Source organism: Scyliorhinus canicula, chromosome 15, assembly GCF_902713615.1.
Source record: "Scyliorhinus canicula chromosome 15, sScyCan1.1, whole genome shotgun sequence".
NCBI lineage: Eukaryota > Metazoa > Chordata > Chondrichthyes > Carcharhiniformes > Scyliorhinidae > Scyliorhinus > Scyliorhinus canicula.
Genome location: NC_052160.1, coordinates 7,768,194 through 7,790,657, shown reverse-complemented (window position 1 = coordinate 7,790,657; position 22,464 = coordinate 7,768,194). Strand labels below are relative to the sequence as shown.

The 22,464-nt window shown below is 49.8% G+C and overlaps 1 protein-coding gene across 2 annotated transcripts in view; it reads left to right on the top strand.

The window, feature by feature from the left end:
• The window catches only part of cfap70 (cilia and flagella associated protein 70), a 126,767-nt gene extending 107,740 nt beyond the window's left edge, over nt 1–19,027 (top strand). For both annotated transcript variants that reach the window (XM_038820691.1, XM_038820692.1), the window contains 5 exons: nt 805–975; nt 3,234–3,323; nt 4,476–4,577; nt 16,381–16,428; nt 18,788–19,027. In XM_038820691.1, the coding sequence (XP_038676619.1) occupies nt 805–975; nt 3,234–3,323; nt 4,476–4,577; nt 16,381–16,428; nt 18,788–18,868 (492 nt within the window). In that variant the 3' untranslated portion in view covers nt 18,869–19,027. The remainder of the gene's footprint in view (nt 1–804; nt 976–3,233; nt 3,324–4,475; nt 4,578–16,380; nt 16,429–18,787) is intronic.
• Nucleotides 19,028–22,464: the final 3,437 nt, after the last annotated feature.

Sequence of the window (22,464 nt, the reverse complement as noted above, 5' to 3'; positions counted from 1 at the left end):
TAGACAGCTGGTTTGTAATGCAGAACAAGGCCAGCAACCCGGTTTCAATTCCCGAATTCAGAATTCTCCCTCTGTGTACCCGAACAGGCGCCAGAATGTAGTGACTAGGGGCTTTTCACAGTAACTTCATTGCAGTTTAATGGAAGCCTACTTGTAACAATAAAAGGATTATTATTATGAATCTCAGTCAGCAACATCTGGATTTCTGTGTTAAATTGCAACAAGTGTGAACTCCAGAAGTTGCTGTCGGTGTCAGAGGAGTAATAATTTTCAAAAATAATTTCATGGAATGTGGGCGTCACTGGGCCAGCATTTATTGACCATTCCTATTTGTCCTTGAGGAGGAATTTAAGAGTCGGCCAAATTTTTATGGATCTGGAGTCACATGTGGGCCAATCCAGGTAAGGATGGCAGATTTCCTTCTCTACAGGGTTTTTACGACAATCAACAGTGGTTTCATGGTCATCATTAGACTTCCAGATTTCTATTCAATTCGAATTTCACCATTTGCTGTGGTGGGATTCAACCTGGAGTCCCCAGAGCATGACCCTGGGTCTCTGGGTTATTAGTCCAGTGACAATATCACTACGTCAATGCATCTCCATCAATGACGGCAAACATTGACAGATTTGTCATCATTACTACTGCGAAATCCAGGCCTTTGATACTTGTAAATAACTTACATTCTGCATTTCCTAATGTTTCTTATTGGTATATTTTGCAGGAAAAAAGCAACAGTTTTTCACATTAGTAATCTTTTGTTGGAAGCTGAAGGTTGAATTTCCTGACAACTTTGATTTTCAGAATCCAGATCTATGGGCTTTGCTGGGACATCTAAGTTACATGAAAGAAAATTACACCAAAGCTAAGCAATATTATGAGCGCGCTTTGTGTTATGTGAATGAAGCATTTGACATGCACACCATCTGCATGAGACTCGGCTCCATCTATCTGCAGGAAGAAACGTTTCAATCAGTAAGGACAATTTAGTGATTGTTCAGTTTCACAGGATATATACATGTGTTTGAATTATTCAAATTAAACAATCTCACTGCAGGGTTAAGATAACATTTTTATTGTTCATTTTTCCATATTATTGTCATTTGAGCCCAGGGAAGAAATTATTTAAGCTTAGCCATTCCCACATAACCTTTTGTCCAACATATATAACAGTATTAAAATTTAACTTACTTATGGCATTGGTAAAGGATTAAATTTGTGATTCAATTGTAATCATTTATAAAATCTAACCTGCTGTACTATAAAACATAGAACATACAGTGCAGAAGGAGGCCATTCGAGTTTGCACCGACCCAGTTAAGCCCTCACTTCCACCCTATCCCCGTAACCCAATAACCCCATCTAACCGTTTTGGTCACGAAGGACAATTTAGCACGGCCAATCCACCTAACCTGCACGTCTTTGGACTGCGGGAGGAAACCGGAGCACCCGGAGGAAACCCACGCAGACACGGGGAGAACGTGCAGACTCTGCACAGACAGTGACCCAGCGGGGAATCGAACCTGGGACCCTGGAGCTGTGAAGCCACAGTGCTATCCACTTGTGCTACCGTGCTGCCCCTATACTAGAATGTATAATAATGTATCTATTACATATTAAGGTTAATGGGGTGGGTTGCAATATTACAATTCAAAATGAATCGAAAACACCAGCAATAGGCAACACCTTTGGAAATTCAATTTCCAAAGTACTGTGCCTGCTGGGTACTGTGGGAACTGGGGTGTTTTATTGACCCCTTCGGTCACATTTTATTTGGATGTTTTAAGTTTCCTTTGCGATTCTGTTTACTTTGATGCAGTAGCCCATTAAAGGGCTGCTTTTTAATTTATACCTCAATCTGTTGATTTGGTTTATTTGATTACCTCAAAAGATATACTTGCAGTGCCAGATATGCTGGCACGTCACATAATAATTCAAACAATGAGTGGCAACAAAATATTCAGAGTGGGATTCGCTGTACCGGGACACCCAGATCACGTTCCCCGATGGGCGCCAACCCAATCACGATGCTTCGACCCCCCCCCCCCCCCCCCACCCCCCACCCCCAGCTGGCGGTGGGAACAAGGCCCACGCTGCACGCCAACAGGAGCATGAAAATAAATGCAAATGGGTCTTGATGACCAATTTGCATACATTTACTTGGTCCAGTGCCCTGTGCTCAGGCTTTCCCTGATTCTCCGTTCCCGCAGCCGGAAATCATTTGGAAGCTGATCACTTGTGGTCTCTAAAAGCATGGCTCTGACGTGGTGGAGCTTGAGGTGGGCTAATGGTTACCCCCTTGGTCCCACCACAAGGTCCACCACGCCGTGACCACACTGGTAGAGACCATCCGAGGGCAACCGCGCCTTCCCCAACGCTGCATTGTCAATCACGCATCCTCTTCCAGACAGGTGTCTGTTTTCTGGGGGGGTGGGGAATCTGTGTGCATCCTCTACCAGAAACCCCCTCCCCCCCCACCCCACCCCCGCACACAGGTCCCCCCCCCCCGCAGAAAACAGACACCTGTCTGGAAGCTAGAGGGCAGTTCAGACAGGGGCAGTGAGAAGAATTACAGCTGTGACACTTATCTTGAAGCTCCACATGTCCATTCCTCAAAGGAGAACAACTGTGACCTGCATCTGGTTCCCACATAGCTGAACGCCATTCATAGCTTTCTAGTAGTGTCAGTGATTGACAGTTTCAACAAACCATCTGCAGCTTTGAATCATTTATCTCCCTTCAAGATTCAGTGGCCTAAGTGGTAAAACCCCAATGTTTGTAAGCATTGACCACATCAAAGAGAGGTAAGTGCAGTGAAATCACACGGCTTGAGTGATTGAAATGAACTTAGTGTTTGGACTGTGAGCACCGCCCACAACTTTCCCTCTGCTTTGACCCAACTTTTCATCCAGAAATCTCAAACTGGGTATCAAAGTGAAATTTGTTAAGAATGGTTATTTTCCTCTTAAGGATATATAGCCTTTGAATCTACCTTTGTAATCTCTAACCTCTCTCAAGTACTGTTATTTCTTACAAAATGTGAGGTTTGGGACCCTATTAAATATTTTCACTACACTAATTTATACAATCCGTTGTTGACACGGAAAACCTTAATTACACTAGACATTGAAACCAGGCACAACTGATTGGATGGTGCAGCTTTATTTACTTTAACGGTTTACTTATATTTATAACCCAGCTGATTATTGTTTCCAATATGTTTTTGTTTTCAGTATAAATCAGCCAAATCTACCTACCTCTTTGCCTCCCAGAGAGCACCATCCAGCTTATCCTGGTTAGGAGTTGGCATCGCCTGCTATAGGGTGAGTAGACAGGAAATACTGGAAATATTCAGTTGGGGATGGGCAATAAATCCTGGCCTTGCTGGTGGTGCTAGATCACCCGTAATAATTTTGAACTAAATATCTGTCTAACTATTAGTTGCAGTAACAACAACTTGCATTTATACAATGTCTTGATCATTGAAAAACATGTCAGAAGCTTAATAAGATCAAAATGAACATTAAGCCAAAGAAAGATATAAGGAGGGGGGTCACCAAACACTTGGCCAGAGTGACAGCTTTTAAGGAGGGGGGAGGGTGCTTAAAGGAGGAGAGGAGGGTAGAGGGGCTTAAGGAGCAAATTCCAGAGTGTGGAGCCTAAATAGCAATTTCTTAAGTGGTTAGCACTGTCGCTTCACAGCGCCAGGGTTCCAGGTTCGATTCCTGGCTTGGGTCACTTTCTGTGCGGAGTTTGCACGTTCTCCCTGTGTCTGTGTGGGCTTCCTCCGGGTTTTCCGGTTTCCTCCCACAAGTCCCGAAAGATGTGCTTGTTAAGTGAATTGGACATTCTGAATTCTCCCTCTGTGTACCCGAACAGATGCCGGAGTGTGGCGACTAGGGGATTTTCACAGTACCTTCATTGCAGTGTTAATGTAATAATAATAATAATCGCTTATTGTCACAAGTAGGCTTCAATTAAGTTACTGTGAAAAGCCCCTAGTCGCCTGTTCGGGGAGGCTGGTACGGAAATTGAACCCGCGCTGCTGGCATTGCTCTGCATTACAAGCCATCTGTTTAGCCCACTGTGCTAAACAAGCCCCTACTTGTAAGCCTACTTGTGACACTAATAAAGGTTATTAATAGTAAACCTCATGTGCAAATGAATTGCTCAATTTATGTACACAGCCAACAGTAATTTAAAAACTGTGATTGGAATTGCATTGCATTCAATTTGTTTTAAGCACCCCGGAGTGTGTTGCATTGTGCATGAGTGGTGTGAATAGTAGAAGGAACATTCATACAATAAATGGCAGATAACTTCTGAAAAAATTGTAATGTCCATCTCTATGTACATCTTTCAAGGGATGCCAAGCACAGTTGAGGCTAATTATCTTTAATCTTTGATGGGTGTTTTTGCAATGCCTTGTTCAAAACCAAAGGGTTAAATTCATGTTTCTTTTTTCACCTATTCAGCTTAACGAACTGACAAATGCTGAAGATGCTCTCTGTGAAGCAAATATTCTGAGTAACATGAATGCAGAGGTCTGGGGCTATCTTACAATGGTGTGCTTAAAGGTACTGAATTTATCAGTGGAAATAATTTCAAATTGTGTCAGATACAATTCGTTTTGGTCATCTTTCTAATCAAACGCTAGTCCTCTCAAATTATCGACAATCATTTCCCTCCTAAAATTCGGCAGAGGCTGGTGTACGCTAGAATTTTTTTTTAGAAAATATTTTATTGAAGCATTTGTCATTTTCACAATTTAACATGTTGACATTTCTAAAACAACCGCGCGGGTCGACGCACAAAATACCCCCTAAAATAACAACAAATAATAAACTACGTCCCCCACTTCTCCCTCCCTGTCCCCAATTACCTGTATACTAAGTTCCCTGTCCTTATTTAACATTACCATGCCTCCTGCTTTCCTCCTCCACCCCCCCTCCCTCTTTCCTCCTTACTGCTGACGTTCAAGTTTTGTTAAAGAAATCGATGAACGGCTGCCAACTCCAGGCGAATTCCTGTATTGATCCTCTCAGACCGAACTTGACTTTCTCCGGACTGAGAAACCCTACTGACCCACACTCCTGACTTTGGGGGCTCCGAGTCACTCCATCTCAGCAAGATCCGGCTCTGGGCCACCAGGGAGGAGAACGTGTTGCTTGTTATGCTCTCCTTAATTTGCTCTGTTTTAATTACCTTTGCTCAAGAGTCGCCAGGTATCTTTCTGATACCACCACAAGGTTCAAAGCCGAATACTGATCAATGACTCGATACACCAGTTAGTAAGTTTGAAATCAATGCACATTTATTTACACACACAGTCAATTATTACTCATGCATAAACTCTACTCGCTAAACTACAACTACTATTAAAAGCCTATACCTAGCTTTGAGTGGCCCACTCAGTCAGAGGAACAATGGCCGTTGTCCAGTTCTGATACTGCTGGCTTCGAACTGGTATAGAATAGTAGCTAGGAGCGTTTATCTCGTAGCGTGTGTTGACCTTAGACTTACTTGACTGGTGCTTGGCGGGCCTCTCGTCGCTGAGAGCCAAATGCCAAGGTGAAGATGGAGAAGCTAAGAGTTCTCAAGAGCTTCTAAGAGAGCGAACTGACCTTGGGGACTCTGTTTTATAGCCCCCAGGGTTTCACGCCCTTCTGGGCGGACCTTGGACTTGGTCCCAATTAATTGGACCATGTCCCAATCGTTTGTATCGATTCTCTCCAATAACGGGGTGGTTCCCTGATCGTTGGGCGGGCTCTATGTAACCGTTGGCCTGCCTTTGTTTTAGCTTCTAGTGGCGCCAGGAAGTCTGTCCTGGTACCGATTGTTTCAATGTTTCTTTTTGTCCCCGGAGATAGCTCATTACTATGCTAATGGCTTGTAGTTTCAGTTCTGTCTGGGCTCTGCAGGTTCCAGTCCACAGGTAACCTTGCACCTGCTTGTTTTTCTAGTGCTGTCCATTTTTCCCTGCACTCTTCGCGAGTATCCATTTTGGAATCGGGACGTGGCCATTCCAGGTGGCTACAAAGGCCAGGATATCGGCCTCCCTCTCCCCCTTTGGCCCCGGATCCTCCGACACCCCAAATATTGCCAATTCTGGACTCGGAGTTACCCTACCTTCCAGGACTTCTGACATAACATCTGCAAATCCCTGCCAGAATTCCCACAGTTTCGGACATGCCCAAAACAGATGAACATGGTTGGCCGGGCTACCCCCACACCGTCCACATCTGTCCTCCACCTCCTCGAAGAGCCTACTCAGCTGGCTACCATTATGTGGGCCCTGTGGACTACCTTGAACTGAATCAAGCTAAGTATAGCACAGGACGAGGATGCATTTACCCTTTTCAAGGCTTTTTCCCACAGTTCAGTTTCCAGCTCCCCTCCTAGCACCTCTTCCCACTTCCTCTTCACCTCTCTGATCGGGGCCCCTTCCCACTCTAACAATTCCCTGTATATGTCCGAAACCTTCCCACCTCCAACCCCTGTTTTTGACAGCACTTTATTCTGTAGTCCCCTCAGGGGGAGGCAAGGAAAGCTTCGGACCTGTCTCCGTACAAAGTCCCGCACTTGAAGATACCAAAACCTGTTCCCACCCAGCAAATCGAACTCCTCCTCTAATGTCTCCAAGGTCGGAAACCCTCCTGGATGAATAGATCCCCAAACCTCTCAATCCCTGCCCACTGCCATACCTTAAAGCCCCCATCCAGCCCCCCAGGACAAACCGGTGATTGTCACAGATCGGTGACCACACTCATTTGCTGTCATTTCCAGTCTCATTTGCTGCCATCCTAAGACCTGAGGATGTGAAAGTTGCCATAAAATTAGTTCTTATTTGGCCTGAGCACCCCTGAGCTAGAGAAGGGAAATGTTTCTATTCCTCAAATGCCCGTTTTTGATCTCTCGTCAGAATCACAGAATTGTTACAGCAAAGAAGGAGGCCATTCTGAGATGGCACGATGGCACAGTGGTTAGCACTGCTGCCTCGCAGCGCCAGGGACCTGGGTTCAATTCCGGCCTTGGGTCACTGTCTGTGTGGAGTTTGCATGTTCTCCTCGTGTCTGCGTGGGTTTCCTCCGGGTGCTCCGGTTTCCTCCCACTGTCCAAAGATGTGCAGGTTAGGTGGATTGGCCATGATAAATTGCCCCTTAGTGTCCAATGTTGTGCAGTTAGGTGAGCTTACAGGGATAGGGGGAGTGAGCCTAGGTCGGGTGCTCTTTCAGATGGTCAGTACAGACTTGATGGGTCCAATGGATCCCCTTCTGCAATGTAGGGATTCTCTGAATATTGGGTGAAGATAGGATTATGTTGGTCTGCTCTTCCTACAGTATAATCACCTCCAACGAAATGTCACACCAGCCAAACATAAAAATGATCATTTAACATCAGATACCTGCCTTGTCCAATATTCCTGGTACAATTTATTTAAAAAAAATATTTTATTGGAGGCATTTTCAAATATATACATAACAAAGAAGAAAAACAAAAAACAACTGCGGCAACAGCAAACAGCCACAATATCCCCCCCCCCCCCCAAAGATATCTCCTTGCTACCCTGGCGCCTGCCCAGCCCCCCTTTGTAACTTTCTTTTTTTTTAAATAATTTTTATTGGAATTTTTTACAGAAAATATAAAAATATAACAAGTATAGCAAAAAGCAGTAATATGCAACTAACAGCCCCATAACACCCACAATTCCCCCCATACCGTAACATCACATGTATCACACTCCCCCCCCCCCAAACAAGAGAACTTAACCATAAATTAAAATTAAATAAATCAAATTTAAATAAAATAAGCCAACATAATCAACGTTCCCCCCCCCCCCCCCCCCCCCCCCCCCCCCCCGCCCCGGGTTGCTGCTGCTACTGTCCCAGTACCCTATCGTTGAGCCAGAAAGTCGAGGAAAGGTTGCCACCGTTTAAAGAACCCTTGCACCGATCCTCTCAGGGCAAATTTAACCTTCTCAAGCTTAATGAAGCCCGCCATGTCATTGATCCAGGTCTTCACGCTTGGGGGCCTCGCGTCCTTCCACTGTAGCAAAATCCTTCGCCGGGCTACTAGGGACGCAAAGGCCAGCACACCGGCCTCTTTCGCCTCCTGCACTCCCGGCTCTACCCCAACCCCAAAGATCGCGAGTCCCCATCCTGGCTTGACCCTGGATCCCACCACCCTCGACACCGTCCTTGCCACCCCCTTCCAGAACTCCTCCAATGCCGGGCATGCCCAGAACATATGGGCATGGTTCGCTGGACTCCCCGAACACCTGACACACCTATCTTCACCCCCAAAGAACCTACTCATCCTCGCCCCAGTCATGTGGGCCCTATGCAGCACCTTGAATTGGATGAGGCTAAGCCGCGCACACGAGGAGGAAGAATTTACCCTCTCCAGGGCATCAGCCCATGTCCTGTCTTCGATCTGTTCCCCCAGTTCCCCCTCCCACTTCGTTTTCAGCTCCTCTACTGACGCCTCTTCCATCTCCTTCATAAGCTTGTAGATATCGGATATCTTCCCCTCTCCGACCCAGACCCCCGAAAGCACCCTGTCACTCACCCCCTTCGCGGGGCCCTTTGTAACTTTCAACCCAGACTCCCAGCCCAAACAGAAAATGAACTCCCCCCATCCCCAGTGGTTACTCATTACTCCTTAAAGGAGTCAATGAACAGCTTCCACCTCGAGGTGAATCCCTCTCCTGATGGCGAACCTGATTTTCTCTAAGTGCAGGAACCCTGCCAAAATGCTCCTGCACTCAGCGACTCTGAGTCCCGCCAGCTCACCAAAATCCGCCTCGGGGATATCAGGGAGGCAAAGGCCAAAACATCGGCCTCTCTCCCCACCTGCCGGATCCTCCCACACTCCAAATGTTGCCACTTCTGGACTTAGAGCTATTGTTACCCCCAGAATCTTTGACAGTATATCTGAAAATCCTGTCCAACCCCCCCCCCCCCCCAATCTTGGGCACGCCCAAAACATGTGGACGTGGTTCGCCGGCCTCCCTGCACACAGCGCCGGCCCTAGGGTTGCTGGTGCCCCGGGCAAGCTGAACTTCGGCGCCCTTCGGGGGGGGGCGGGGGGGGGGGGGGGCCGAGGGGGGGCGGGGGCGGGGCCGAGGGGGCGGGCCGAGGCGGGCGGGGGGGCGGGGCCGAGGCGGGTGGGGGGGGGGTGGGGCGAGGTGGGGGGGGGGGGCCGAGGCGGGCGGGGCCGGGGCGGGGCCAGGGCGGGGCCGAGGCGAGGGGGCGGGGCCGAGGCAGGGGGGCGGGGCCGAGGCAGGGGTTAGATAGAGGAAAGGAACTAAATTGCACTTTAACCAGTCCTATCAGCTCCTCATGCACAGTTCATCCCAACTGATCCTAACCCTCCCACAATACAATGACTGGCCCCTCCACCAATTACACTTACTGGTCCTAGACACCAAACACCACCCCCTCCTACCCTTACACTGACTCTTACCCCTTTAAGCTGATCCTCTCCACATTACACTGACCCCATCTCATCGTTAATGATCACCTCCTGCCATGTTATTGAGCCCCTTCTTCAACACTCCGACCCAGACACCCTGCCAACCACCCCCAGCCTCAATTAACTGACCTGATCCCAGATTCTTCCTGATAGACTGACCAGATCCCAGGACATCCACGCCACTTGATTCTCACTCTTTGTGCAGATTTCCTGACCACCCACAGAACATATTAGGTGTTTGGGTGAGTGTTGAAACGGGACTCCGTACCTCGCACACACTGTGCAGATCTCCAATGAATATCTTCATTCTCGGCGGGCCCGAGGGCGGACGGAAGGGGGGGGCGGGCGGACGGAAGGGGGGGGGGGGGGTGGGCGGGCGGGCGGGGGGGGGGGGTCGCCCTGGGGGAGGGCGGCCACCGCGCATGCGCTGGTTGGCACCGGGCCAACTGCGCATGCGCGGGACCCGAGTCTCTGGCGCCCCCTAGCACATGGCGCCCCGGGCGACTGCCCGAGTTGCCGGTGCCTTGGGCCGGCCCTGCCTGCACACTGCCCACACCTCTCCCTGCACCCTGCCCATACCTCTCCCTGCACACTGCCCACACCTCTCCCTGCACACTGCCCACACCTCTCCCTACACACTGCCCACACCTCTCTCCCTGCACATTGCCCACACCTCTCCTTGCACATTGCCCACACCTCTCCCTGCACACTGCCCACACCTCTCCCTGCACACTGCCCACACCTCTCCCTGCACACTGCCCACACCTCTCCCTACACCCTGCCCACACCTCTCCCTGCACACTGCCCACACCTCTCCCTGCACATTGCCCACACCTCTCCCTGCACACTGCCCACACCTCTCCCTACACACTGCCCACACCTCTCCCTGCACACTGCCCACACCTCTCCCTGCACATTGCCCACACCTCTCCCTGCACATTGCCCACACCTCTCCCTGCACACTGCCCACACCTCTCCCTGCACACTGCCCACACCTCTCCCTGCACACTGCCCACACCTCTCCCTGCACATTGCCCACACCTCTCCCTGCACACTGCCCACACCTCTCCCTGCACACTGCCCACACCTCTCCCTGCACACTGCCCACACCTCTCCCTGCACACTGCCCACACACCTCTCCCTGCACACTGCCCACACCTCTCCCTGCACACTGCCCACACCTCCCCCTGCACACTGCCCACACCTCTCCCTGCACACAGCCCACACCTCTCCCTGCACACTGCCCACACCTCTCCCTGCACACTGCCCACACCTCTCCCTGCACACTGCCCACACCTCTCTCCCTGCACACTGCCCACACCTCTCCCTGCACGCTGCCCACACCTCTCTCCCTGCACACTGCCCACACCTCTCCCTGCACTCTGCCCACACCTCTCTCCCTGCACACTGCCCACACCTCTCCCTGCACACTGCCCACACCTCTCCCTGCACACTGCCCACGCCTCTCCCTGCACACTGCCCACACCTCTCCCTGCACACTGCCCACACCTCTCCCTGCACGCTGCCCACACCTCTCCCTGCCCACACCTCTCCCTGCACACTGCCCACACCTCTCCCTGCACGCTGCCCACACCTCTCCCTGCACACTGCCCACACCTCTCCCTGCCCACACCTCTCCCTGCACACTGCCCACACCTCTCCCTGCACATTGCCCACACCTCTCCCTGCACATTGCCCACACCTCTCCCTGCACATTGCCCACACCTCCCCTGCACACTGCCCACACCTCTCCCTGCACACTGCCCACACCTCTCCCTGCACACTGCCCACACCTCTCCCTGCACACTGACCACACCTCTCCCTGCACACTGCCCACACCTCTCCCTGCACACTGCCCACACCTCTCCCTGCACACACCTCTCCCTGCACACTGCCCACACCTCTCCCTGCACGCTGCCCACACCTCTCCCTGCACACTGCCCACACCTCTCCCTGCACACTGCCCACACCTCTCCCTGCACGCTGCCCACACCTCTCCCTGCACACTGCCCACACCTCTCCCTGCACACTGCCCACACACCTCTCCCTGCACACTGCCCACACCTCTCCCTGCACATTGCCCACACCTCTCTCTGCACACTGCCCACACACCTCTCCCTGCACACTGCCCACACCTCTCCCTGCACACTGCCCACACCTCTCCCTGCACGCTGCCCACACCTCTCTCTGCACACTGCCCACACCTCTCCCTGCACACTGCCCACACCTCTCCCTGCACACTGCCCACACCTCTCTCCCTGCACACTGCCCACACCTCTCCCTGCACACTGCCCACACCTCTCCCTGCCCACACCTCTCCCTGCACACTGCCCACACCTCTCCCTGCCCACACCTCTCCCTGCCCACACCTCTCCCTGCACACTGCCCACACCTCTCCCTGCACACAGCCCACACCTCTCCCTGCACACTGCACACACCTCTCCCTGCACACTGCCCACACCTCTCCCTGCACACTGCCCACACCTCTCCCTGCACACTGCCCACACCTCTCTCTGCACGCTGCCCACACCTCTCCCTGCACACTGCCCACACCTCTCCCTGCCCACACCTCTCCCTGCACACTGCCCACACCTCTCCCTGCACGCTGCCCACACCTCTCTCTGCACACTGCCCACACCTCTCCCTGCACACTGCCCACACCTCTCCCTGCACATTGCCCACACCTCTCCCTGCACACTGCCCACACCTCTCCCTGCCCACACCTCTCCCTGCACACTGCCCACACCTCTCCCTGCACGCTGCCCACACCTCTCCCTGCACACTGCCCACACCTCTCCCTGCACGCTGCCCACACCTCTCTCTGCACACTGCCCACACCTCTCTCTGCACACTGCCCACACCTCTCTCCCTGCACACTGCCCACACCTCTCCCTGCACACTGCCCACACCTCTCCCTGCACACTGCCCACACCTCTCCCTGCACAGTGCCCACACCTCTCCCTGCCCACACCTCTCCCTGCACACTGCCCACACCTCTCTCTGCACACTGCCCACACCTCTCTCCCTGCACACTGCCCACACCTCTCCCTGCACACTGCCCACACCTCTCCCTGCACAGTGCCCACACCTCTCCCTGCACAGTGCCCACACCTCTCCCTGCACACTGCCCACACCTCTCCCTGCACACTGCCCACACCTCTCCCTGCACGCTGCCCACACCTCTCTCTGCACACTGCCCACACCTCTCCCTGCACACTGCCCACACCTCTCCCTGCACACTGCCCACACCTCTCTCCCTGCACACTGCCCACACCTCTCCCTGCACACTGCCCACACCTCTCCCTGCCCACACCTCTCCCTGCACACTGCCCACACCTCTCCCTGCCCACACCTCTCCCTGCCCACACCTCTCCCTGCACACTGCCCACACCTCTCCCTGCACACAGCCCACACCTCTCCCTGCACACTGCACACACCTCTCCCTGCACACTGCCCACACCTCTCCCTGCACACTGCCCACACCTCTCCCTGCACACTGCCCACACCTCTCCCTGCACACTGCCCACACCGCTCCCTGCACACTGCCCACACCTCTCCCTGCACACTGCCCACACCTCTCCCTGCACACTGCCCACACCTCTCCCTGCACGCTGCCCACACCTCTCTCTGCACACTGCCCACACCTCTCCCTGCACGCTGCCCACACCTCTCTCTGCACACTGCCCACACCTCTCCCTGCCCACACCTCTCCCTGCACACTGCCCACACCTCTCCCTGCACGCTGCCCACACCTCTCCCTGCACACTGCCCACACCTCTCCCTGCACACTGCCCACACCTCTCTCTGCACACTGCCCACACCTCTCTCTGCACACTGCCCACACCTCTCTCCCTGCACACTGCCCACACCTCTCCCTGCACACTGCCCACACCTCTCCCTGCACACTGCCCACACCTCTCCCTGCACAGTGCCCACACCTCTCCCTGCCCACACCTCTCCCTGCACACTGCCCACACCTCTCCCTGCACGCTGCCCACACCTCTCCCTGCACACTGCCCACACCTCTCCCTGCACGCTGCCCACACCTCTCTCTGCACACTGCCCACACCTCTCTCTGCACACTGCCCACACCTCTCTCCCTGCACACTGCCCACACCTCTCCCTGCACACTGCCCACACCTCTCCCTGCACACTGCCCACACCTCTCCCTGCACAGTGCCCACACCTCTCCCTGCACACTGCCTACACCTCTCCCTGCACACTGCCCACACCTCTCTCCCACTCTTGGAAAGAACCAACTCAACCTGGACACCAGGATGTGGGCCCTGTGTACCACTTTGAACTGGCTGAGACTTAATCTTGCGCACGACGAGGACGCATTAACCCTCCACACCTGGTACAATTTCTTTTTTTTTTTTAATGTTTTTTATTGAGTTTTCATATTTTATATCCAACAAATTACAAATTATTAGAAAAAAAAACACGCAAAAATTAACATGTATATTTACAGGTAAGCATCTTCACAATAAAAACTGTGGCCTCCCCCCTTTAGCCGGCATACATATTTTACATTCCCCAATATGGCCGAGGCACATGTTTATAGGCATTTATTTACAGTTTGGTTTTGGGCCTTAGCTAGCCATCAAACCACCATAACTCACCCGTAGCCCCCCCCCCCCCTCCCCCCCCCGGCTACCTCCCCCGATTCCCGTCCATTTTCCCCTGATTCTTGGCCACCCGACTATTCTTCCTCTTGTTCGTTGGCCACAAACAGGTCCCGGAACAATTGCATGAATGGCTCCCACGTTGTGTGGAAGCCGTCGTCTGACCCTCAGATGGCGAATTTGATTTTCTCCATTTGGAGAGATTCCGAGAGGTCGGACAGCCAGTCTGCAGCTCTGTGCGGTGCTGCTGACCGCCAGCCAAACAGGATTCTACGGCAGGCGATCAGGGAAGCAAAGGCAAGGGCGTCCGCCCTCCTCCCCAGGAATAGATCTGGCTGGTCTGAAACCCCGAAGACCGCCACTATCGGGCATGGCTCCACCCTCACCCCCACCACTTTGGACATAGCCTCGAAGAAGACTGTCCAGTACTCCACAAGTCTGGGGCAAGACCAGAACATGTGGGCGTGGTTGGCCGGGCCTCTTTGGCACCGTTCACATCTGTCCTCCACCTCCGGGAAGAACCTACTCATACGGTTTCTTGTTAAGTGGGCTCTATGTACCACTTTTAGTTGCGTCAGGCTGAGCCTTGCGCACGTGGAGGTGGAGTTGACCCTATGCAGTGCTTCGCTCCAGAGTCCCCACCCTATCTCAATCCCCAGGTCATCCTCCCATTTCATTCTTGTTGCGTCCAGTACGGTGTCGTCCCTTTCTACCAGTCGGTCATACATGTCGCTACAGTTCCCTTTCTCTAGGATACTTGCGTCCAGTAGGTGTTCCAGTAGTGTCTGTCGTGGCGGTTGTGGGTACGTCCTTGTCTCCTTTCGTAAGAAGTTTTTGAGCTGCAGGTACCGTAGCTCGTTCCCCCCCGGCTAGCCGAAATTTCTCTGTCAGTTCGTCCAGTGTTGTGATCCTGTCGTCCGTGTATTGGTCCCTGACTGTCAGTGTCCCCCCGTCCTGCCTCCACCTTTTGAAGGTGGCGTCAGTCAGTGCTGGTGTGAACCTATGGTTGTTGCAGATGGGAGCCTTGTCCGACATTTTGGTCAGGCGAAATTGCTGTCGCAGTTGGTTCCTGGTACAATTTCTAACCATATATCAGCATTTTTAGGAGAAGAATGTAGTAAATAGAAAAGAGTTTTTTTTAGTCCTCATGTCTGACTCAACTTTTGTACAGCAAAGTGTGTTTAGTATCCTGCTATTCTTTCACGGGATGTGGCCTTTGAAAATGAATGAATGAAAATCGCTTATTGTCACGAGTAGGCTTCAATGAGGTTACTGTGAAAAGCCCCTAGACGCCACATTCCGGCGCCTGTTCAGGGAGGCTGGTACGGGAATTGAACTGTGCTGCTGGCCTGCCTTGGTCTGCTCTAAAAGCCAGCGATTTAGCCCAGTGTGCTAAACCAGCCCCATTACTTGCCAGCCTTTGCTGGCAAGGCCATCATTTGTTGCCCATCCCTATTTGCCCTTGAGCTGAGTAGCCTTCTGGGCTAATTCAGAGGGCAGTTAAAAGTCAATCACTTTGCTGTAAGTCTGGAGTCATGTGTCGGCCAGACCAAGTAAGGATGGAAGATTTCTTTCCCTAAGGGGCATTAGTGAACTAGATGTATTTTGTGACAGTCGATTATGGTTTTTTTTGTTAATTGAATTAAATTCCAGCAGCTACCATCCTGGGATTTGCACCCAGATCTGAAACAGTTAAAAAAATTAAAATGTGTATTCATTTAATACCTTTTCCTAATATTTTCTAATATTCAAGAAACATGCTGTTCAAAAAAATGTATTCTGCTTTTGCGATGTATAATAGTTCACTTCTAACACACAGGAATATTATTTCTCAGAAATTCACTGAAGTACACTTCTGATAATCTTTTGACACAAATGTAATCTTCCAATCAAATTAATGGAAATGATAACGAGCAAGTTGTATGATGAGCAGTATACTAATCGAGCCGTGAAGGTGAAAATGATCCCACCATGTCATAAATCTTCAGAGTTTTACACCCTTAATAGTAATAATTCCAGTCTTCAGAGCTTTTCTGCAGGACAATGGATCAACTTTGCTCTTTTGAAAAGGGATAAATGGTTTACTGTAATTGTATTTTACCGATAAATCCACCCTTGCAGAATTTGTATCTGACTAAAGACCATTTTTAATTCAGAAAAATTATTTTGTATTTGATTGGATGTTTGTTCTTGGGAACATGTCAATGCAGCCCCAATTGCCACTTGCTGTGTCCGTCCTGAGTTTGATTACATTAATTTGATTTATTCCCTATTTTTTCAGACGGGGAGAAAACTAGAAGCGGAGCAAACCTATAAATATTCAATAAAGGTTTGTTTCAAGAATGACATTGTTTTACCACCTGCTGTAACAGCTGATTGTCGAGGTTGCAACAGAAAGCGACAGAGGGATGGGGGTAGGCCTAGCAACCCCCTGTTCCACTAATCAATGAGATCATTACTGATCTGTATCCTAACTCCATTCATACGCTGTGGCTCTATATCCATAATACACTTGTTGAGCAGAAACCTATACATTTCAAATTAAAAATGATGAACTGAGCTTGCATCGACTGCTTTTTGTGGGAGAGATATTCACCCTCCCGCCACTCTTTGTGATACTGGTTTCTAGCTTTACTTATTTTGAGTCTGAGACACTCCCATCGGTGGACAAAGTTTCTTCCCATCCTATCAATTTCTTTCAAAGTCTTAAATCCATCAATCAAATCACTCTTTAACCATCAATAATGCAGGGAATACAAACCCAGTTTATGTAATTTCTCCTCTTAATTTAGCCCTTGGGACCCTGGTAACATTCTGACAAATTTCCATCGCATTCCATCCAAAGCTAATGGCCGTGGTTTTGAGCCCGCGCTGGCCAACAACAGGACCGGGGCGCTGGCGGAAACTATCACAAGAATCGGGAAACTCAATTCTCGCCGGAGTAACCTCGCATCCTGATTTTCCGAGGACATCATGAGATCCTGAACTTCTTAATAATAAATTTGAATCCATTTTAATATTATTGGCGACCCCTTCCTACCCCACCCACCAAATGATCTCCCCTCGCTAAATATTCATACCTCCCGTCACGTTGGTGAGGCTTACAAGTTGGGCCAGGCATAAGTCAGTCAAGAGGATCCCTCTGGGAGGTGCAGAGGGAAGTTTAGTCGGCGGTGGGTGGGTTGGGGGGGGTAGTAGAAGGCACTGCCCCTGGCACAAGTTTGACAGTATCGGGGTGGACCTTAGTGGCAGCAGCCCCATTGGGAGGGGGGAGAGTTAATTCGGGAGGGGGAAGACGTTTGACGACGATTAATGTTTTGGTGTGGGTGGGGGGAGAGCCCCCGATACCTCCATGATGGGGGGCTGGGGGCCGTTAGGCTACTGACCCCTTTGCAACTGGTTCCCGACTCTATGAGGCCTTGCCCCACCAGATTGATGGAGTAAACCAGATCCACTCTTATTTTGGCAAAGAGGCTCAAGATTCCATTAGAAAACTGGTCTGTGCAACTGAAGAGTTACACGGCAGTTTTTCATCTGAACCTGACACTTTGCTAAATTCTGGTAAGATTCCGACCGATATATCTTTTTGACAGACCTGTATATAGTTGTGGTCTAAACAGGGAAAGTATTGCAGGTTGTACCAACAGTCTTGTGTTTGGGCAGTTTATGTTTTCACTGGTAGATTCAATAAAAGAAAAGTAATTGTGACTGCATGTAAATGGTAATGGAACCCGATCACAGTGCTTCCTATATATATGCATTTATAGCTGTGATGTAAATCTAACTTGGATGGCTTCTTTTACAGTCCAGAAGCATTGAGTTGATTCACAATGTGGCTGGGGCCTCAGATTTGTATGACAAATTTTTTGCCCATGACACGCTCCTTTTCTTAGCACTTGTGAGGAATCAACAAATTTACACGAGGCAATATTCAGAGAGGGAAAATTTGACTCAACTCTTTGTTCAAAAGCCTTCATAGGCCCAAGGTTGGTTGAACAGCCCCAAACATTCTGCACCACAGAATGTTCCATGGTTGGGAAGGAAAACAATAAAACTCTTGAGTGTACTGGGGAGGAGGATGGATCTGGGGAGGAGGGGGCTTTGATAGCATCAAAGACTGACGGTCGTATCAAACAGTATGTTCCTTCCACTGTTTGCAACGGGGAAACATACAAACTACAGCCAACCAGCCTCTGCCCGCAAAGCCCAGCACAATGTCCAACATTAGATGTGATTCCCTGATTGGACAACATTTGCTAAATAATCTTCAGTGTGCTAAGAATTACACTGACAACTAATTTAATATTTGGTTAGGCTCGCATTGCGGTGTATCCACAGGTACTGGAAGCTGCACATATTAATTCACAAGGCCCAAATTGTTTGCAGACTGAAAGAACATGTCCACACATTGAGCCTGTTAGAGCTAAACAAAGTAAGCGACAGCCATTTGCTGGTTCATTCCTCCGGGCGAAGGCTTGACCAATCCAAGTCAAGTTGCCTCAATCAGAATCCACTTGACAATCAAACAGCACCCTCTTCTCATACAGTATACATTTGTTGGCTTCCCGCACATTGTATTCTTGCGAAGGTCCTGATGAGTGCAAAGACGAAAAACTTTGACAGATAATGTTTTTTTTCCAGTAATATCAGTACGAATGCTTATTTGCAGTATGTTTTGTTTTTCATAGTTAAATCTTCAAAATAAACAGCTTCTTGATGAGATTAATCAGCTACAGAAAACACTTGGCTTTGGAAACCCTTCACTCTGAACCCATTGTCATCCATCGGTTCTGGTTATCATTTCAGCTGTAAACGGTGTAATTTGGGCTAATATGAAGACTGCTTTATATACAAATGCTGAAGTGTACCCCAAGATGTGAACGATTCCATCATGTTCCAGAAACAATAAAATAGCTATGGAAAATGTGTTTTCTGGTGTTTATGGTGGTCTTGTAGATCCCATTCTCTTTTCCCCTTCTGCCATTTTGTAAAGTGCAATTAGTTGGCTGTTAGGAAACCAAAGGTAGCTTCAAGGGATTTATATTTCTACTGGTAAACGTTAGAAATAAGGCATAGGTCTGTGGCAGCACGGTGGTGCAGTGGTTAGCACTGCTGCCTCATGGCGCTGAGGACCCGGGTTCGATCCCGGCCCCGGGTCACTGTCCGTGTGGAGTTTGCACATTCTCCCCATGTTTGTGTGGGTCTCACCCCCCACAACCCAGAAACCAAAGATGTACAGGGTAGGTGGATTGGCCACGCTGAATTGCCCCTTAATTGAAAAAATATAATTGGCTACTCTAAGTTTATTTTAAAAATTATTAAAAAAAAGAAATAAGGCACAGTTTTAAGTGGGTTTAATTTAATGTCGCTGTTGAAAGAAGAATAATACCTATAGTTAAATTCATGCTGGTGTTTTATGTGTTGGGGTTGGTTTCAGTTCCGGAGGAGGAACTCCTGAGCGAAGGTCCTTAAAGGTTATAACATGAAGAGTAAATAAACTAGCCATGCCTGCTTAGCAACTGGGGGGCCTTGTAAGGTAGAACAGCTTTTAAGTTATAATTTTAGCTGGATATATTGCAGTTGAAGGACCACTGGGAAGTGAACATTTCTCAACTCTGCCAGAATAAAGACTGGACGGGACGGGAGTTGTGAAGAGGCAGGCTTAGAATTATAGAATTTTTGCAGTGCAGAAAGAGGCCATTTGACCCATCGAGTATCCACTGACTCTCCGACATAGCATTCTACCCAGGTCCACTCCCCTGTCCACCCCACCTCATCACTATTACCCTGTAACCCAACCCGCACATCCCTGGACATAAGGGCCAACTTAGCATGGGCAATCCACCTAACCTGCACATCTTTGACTGTGGGAGGGAACCGGAGCAGACGCAGGGAAGAACGTGCAAACTCCACACATTTTAAGTGTGACAATCAGGTTGAAACCAGGGAGTTGAAATTTCTCTGCCTGCTCCTTACGCTGGCAAACCTTCCCTCCACGAACAAGTCCCCAAACCTCTTCAAATCCTTCCCCTCCCATGACCTAAAAGTTGAGTTAGACCCACTGGCAAAAAGAGGTGATTATTGCAGATAGGAATGATGCCGGCGTTGGACTGGGATGTGCACAGTAAAGTCTAACAACACCGGGTTAAAGTCCAACAGGTTTATTTGGAATCACTAGCTTTTGCAGCGTAGCTCCTTCATTAGATCATTGCAGATAGGGCCAGCAAAGACATGGCACTAAGTTTAAAATGCTGCCTGACCTGCTTCCCCAACAATTCCACATATCAACATGCCCATCCCCAATATCCAAAAACCTCAATCTACCCGTGTCCAGCCCACGCTTCTTTGCAAAGGAATCTGCCTCTTCCAGCACATCAAAAAAAGTATTTTCTCTCAAGAATCAATCTTAACCACGCCGGGTACATCACTCCAAACCGGGGTCCACTTTTATACAGTGACCTTGGCCTTGTTGAACGTTCCCCGCATCGTCACCAGCTCTGCTCCCACAGCCTGACAAAAATCTGACATCATGTCCTTCCCATTTGCAGTTGTGATGCTCCTTCGCCAATTAAAGGACCCGCACTTTTTCTTGGAAGCTGTGAAACTTCACGATTACTGTTCGTGGTGGTTTGTTGGGATGGGGCTGCTGTCGGAGAGTCTGGTAGGCTTGGGACAGGATGTGACCTCCCCCACCATTTTCCCAAACACCTTCTCAAAAAACTGTGGGAGTTGGGCCTTCCATCCCCTCTGGTAACCCCACAATTGGGTTATTTTTCCTCCTGGAACGAATCTCCAAATCAATCACTTTGGCCGTCAGGGCTTTATTCGCATCGGCCATCAGAGAAGCAATCTGGTCGCTGTGCCTCAAAAGAGTCACTATGTGCTTTCACCGTTTCATTGGTCCTCTCCAACGCCAAATCAATGGGAGCCGAGATCTCTTCTATCGAGCTGTGGAGGTCCCGCGACACAACCCACCACCGTTTGTCAAATTCTGCCACCAAGGTGCTAGTAAGCGTCTTGGCCGTTAGTGGCGTGGACAGTTACAGAGACCGCCTCCGCCATTTTCTCCACCGACGAGTTCCGAGAAGCCTCTGATTCAGTCAACAACCGTCTGCTTTCAAGCCTTTTCCCCTTGGGTTTTCTGGGCATTTCACCTATGCAGGTACCTTATTCCATTAGCAAGTGTCTTTTAAATGAAAAGCCTCCTGAAAGTAAGTGAAAAGGACAAAAAGAACAGTGCTACAGCGAAGGCGATGTCGTGCACGTCTTCCCCTACGTAATGCCACCAGCACAACATAATGACATACATTATGTAATGTATTCCCTGGTAATAGACAGGCGGCATACACATTACATATTTAACATGTGACAGCAAGAAAAAAAGAAAAGAAAATCGCTTATTATCACGAGTAGGCTTCAATGAAGTTACTGTGAAAACCCCTAGTCGCCACATTCCGACGCCTGTCCGGGGAGGCTGGTACGGGAATCAAACCGTGCTGCTGGCCTGCTTGGTCAGCCAGCGATTTAGCTGAGTAAGCTAAACCAGCCCCAAGAAATACATAATTGACAGACCAGGGAGATATTGGGTTTCATTTTCTTTTCACTGTTCAGTTAGTGAATCTCTTTACACTGGTGCATCCACCCGATCAAACCCCCTCACATCCCATCCTCATTCTTCTAAACTCCAATGAACAGCGGCTCAACCTGCTCCAGGTCACAATGTGCATTCAGCCCTTCCTCACTGACATTTCCTCACTGACACTAACATTTCCTCACTGACACTATCATTTCCTCACTGACACTATCATTTCCTCACTGACACTATCATTTCCTCACTGACACTATCATTTCCTCACTGACACTATCATTTCCTCACTGACACTATCATTTCCTCACTGACACTATCATTTCCTCACTGACACTAACATTTCCTCACTGACACTAACATTTCCTCACTATCATTTCCTCACTGACACTAACATTTCCTCACTAACATTTCCTCACTGACACTAACATTTCCTCACTGACACTAACATTTCCTCACTAACATTTCCTCACTGACACTAACATTTCCGCACTGACACTAACATTTCCTCACTGACACTAACATTTGCACACTGACACTAACATTTCCTCACTAACACTAACATTTCCTCACTAACACTAACATTTCCTCACTAACACTATTATTTCCTCACTAACACTATCATTTCCTCACTAACACTAACATTTCCTCACTAACACTACCATTTGCACACTGCTCTTTAGTTTCTCTGTTCAGCGCCAGGGGGGCCGGATCACGCATGCGCACAGCGCAGCCGCGCCGGGGGCGGGGTTTCGGCAATTACGTCACCGCCCCCTCGAC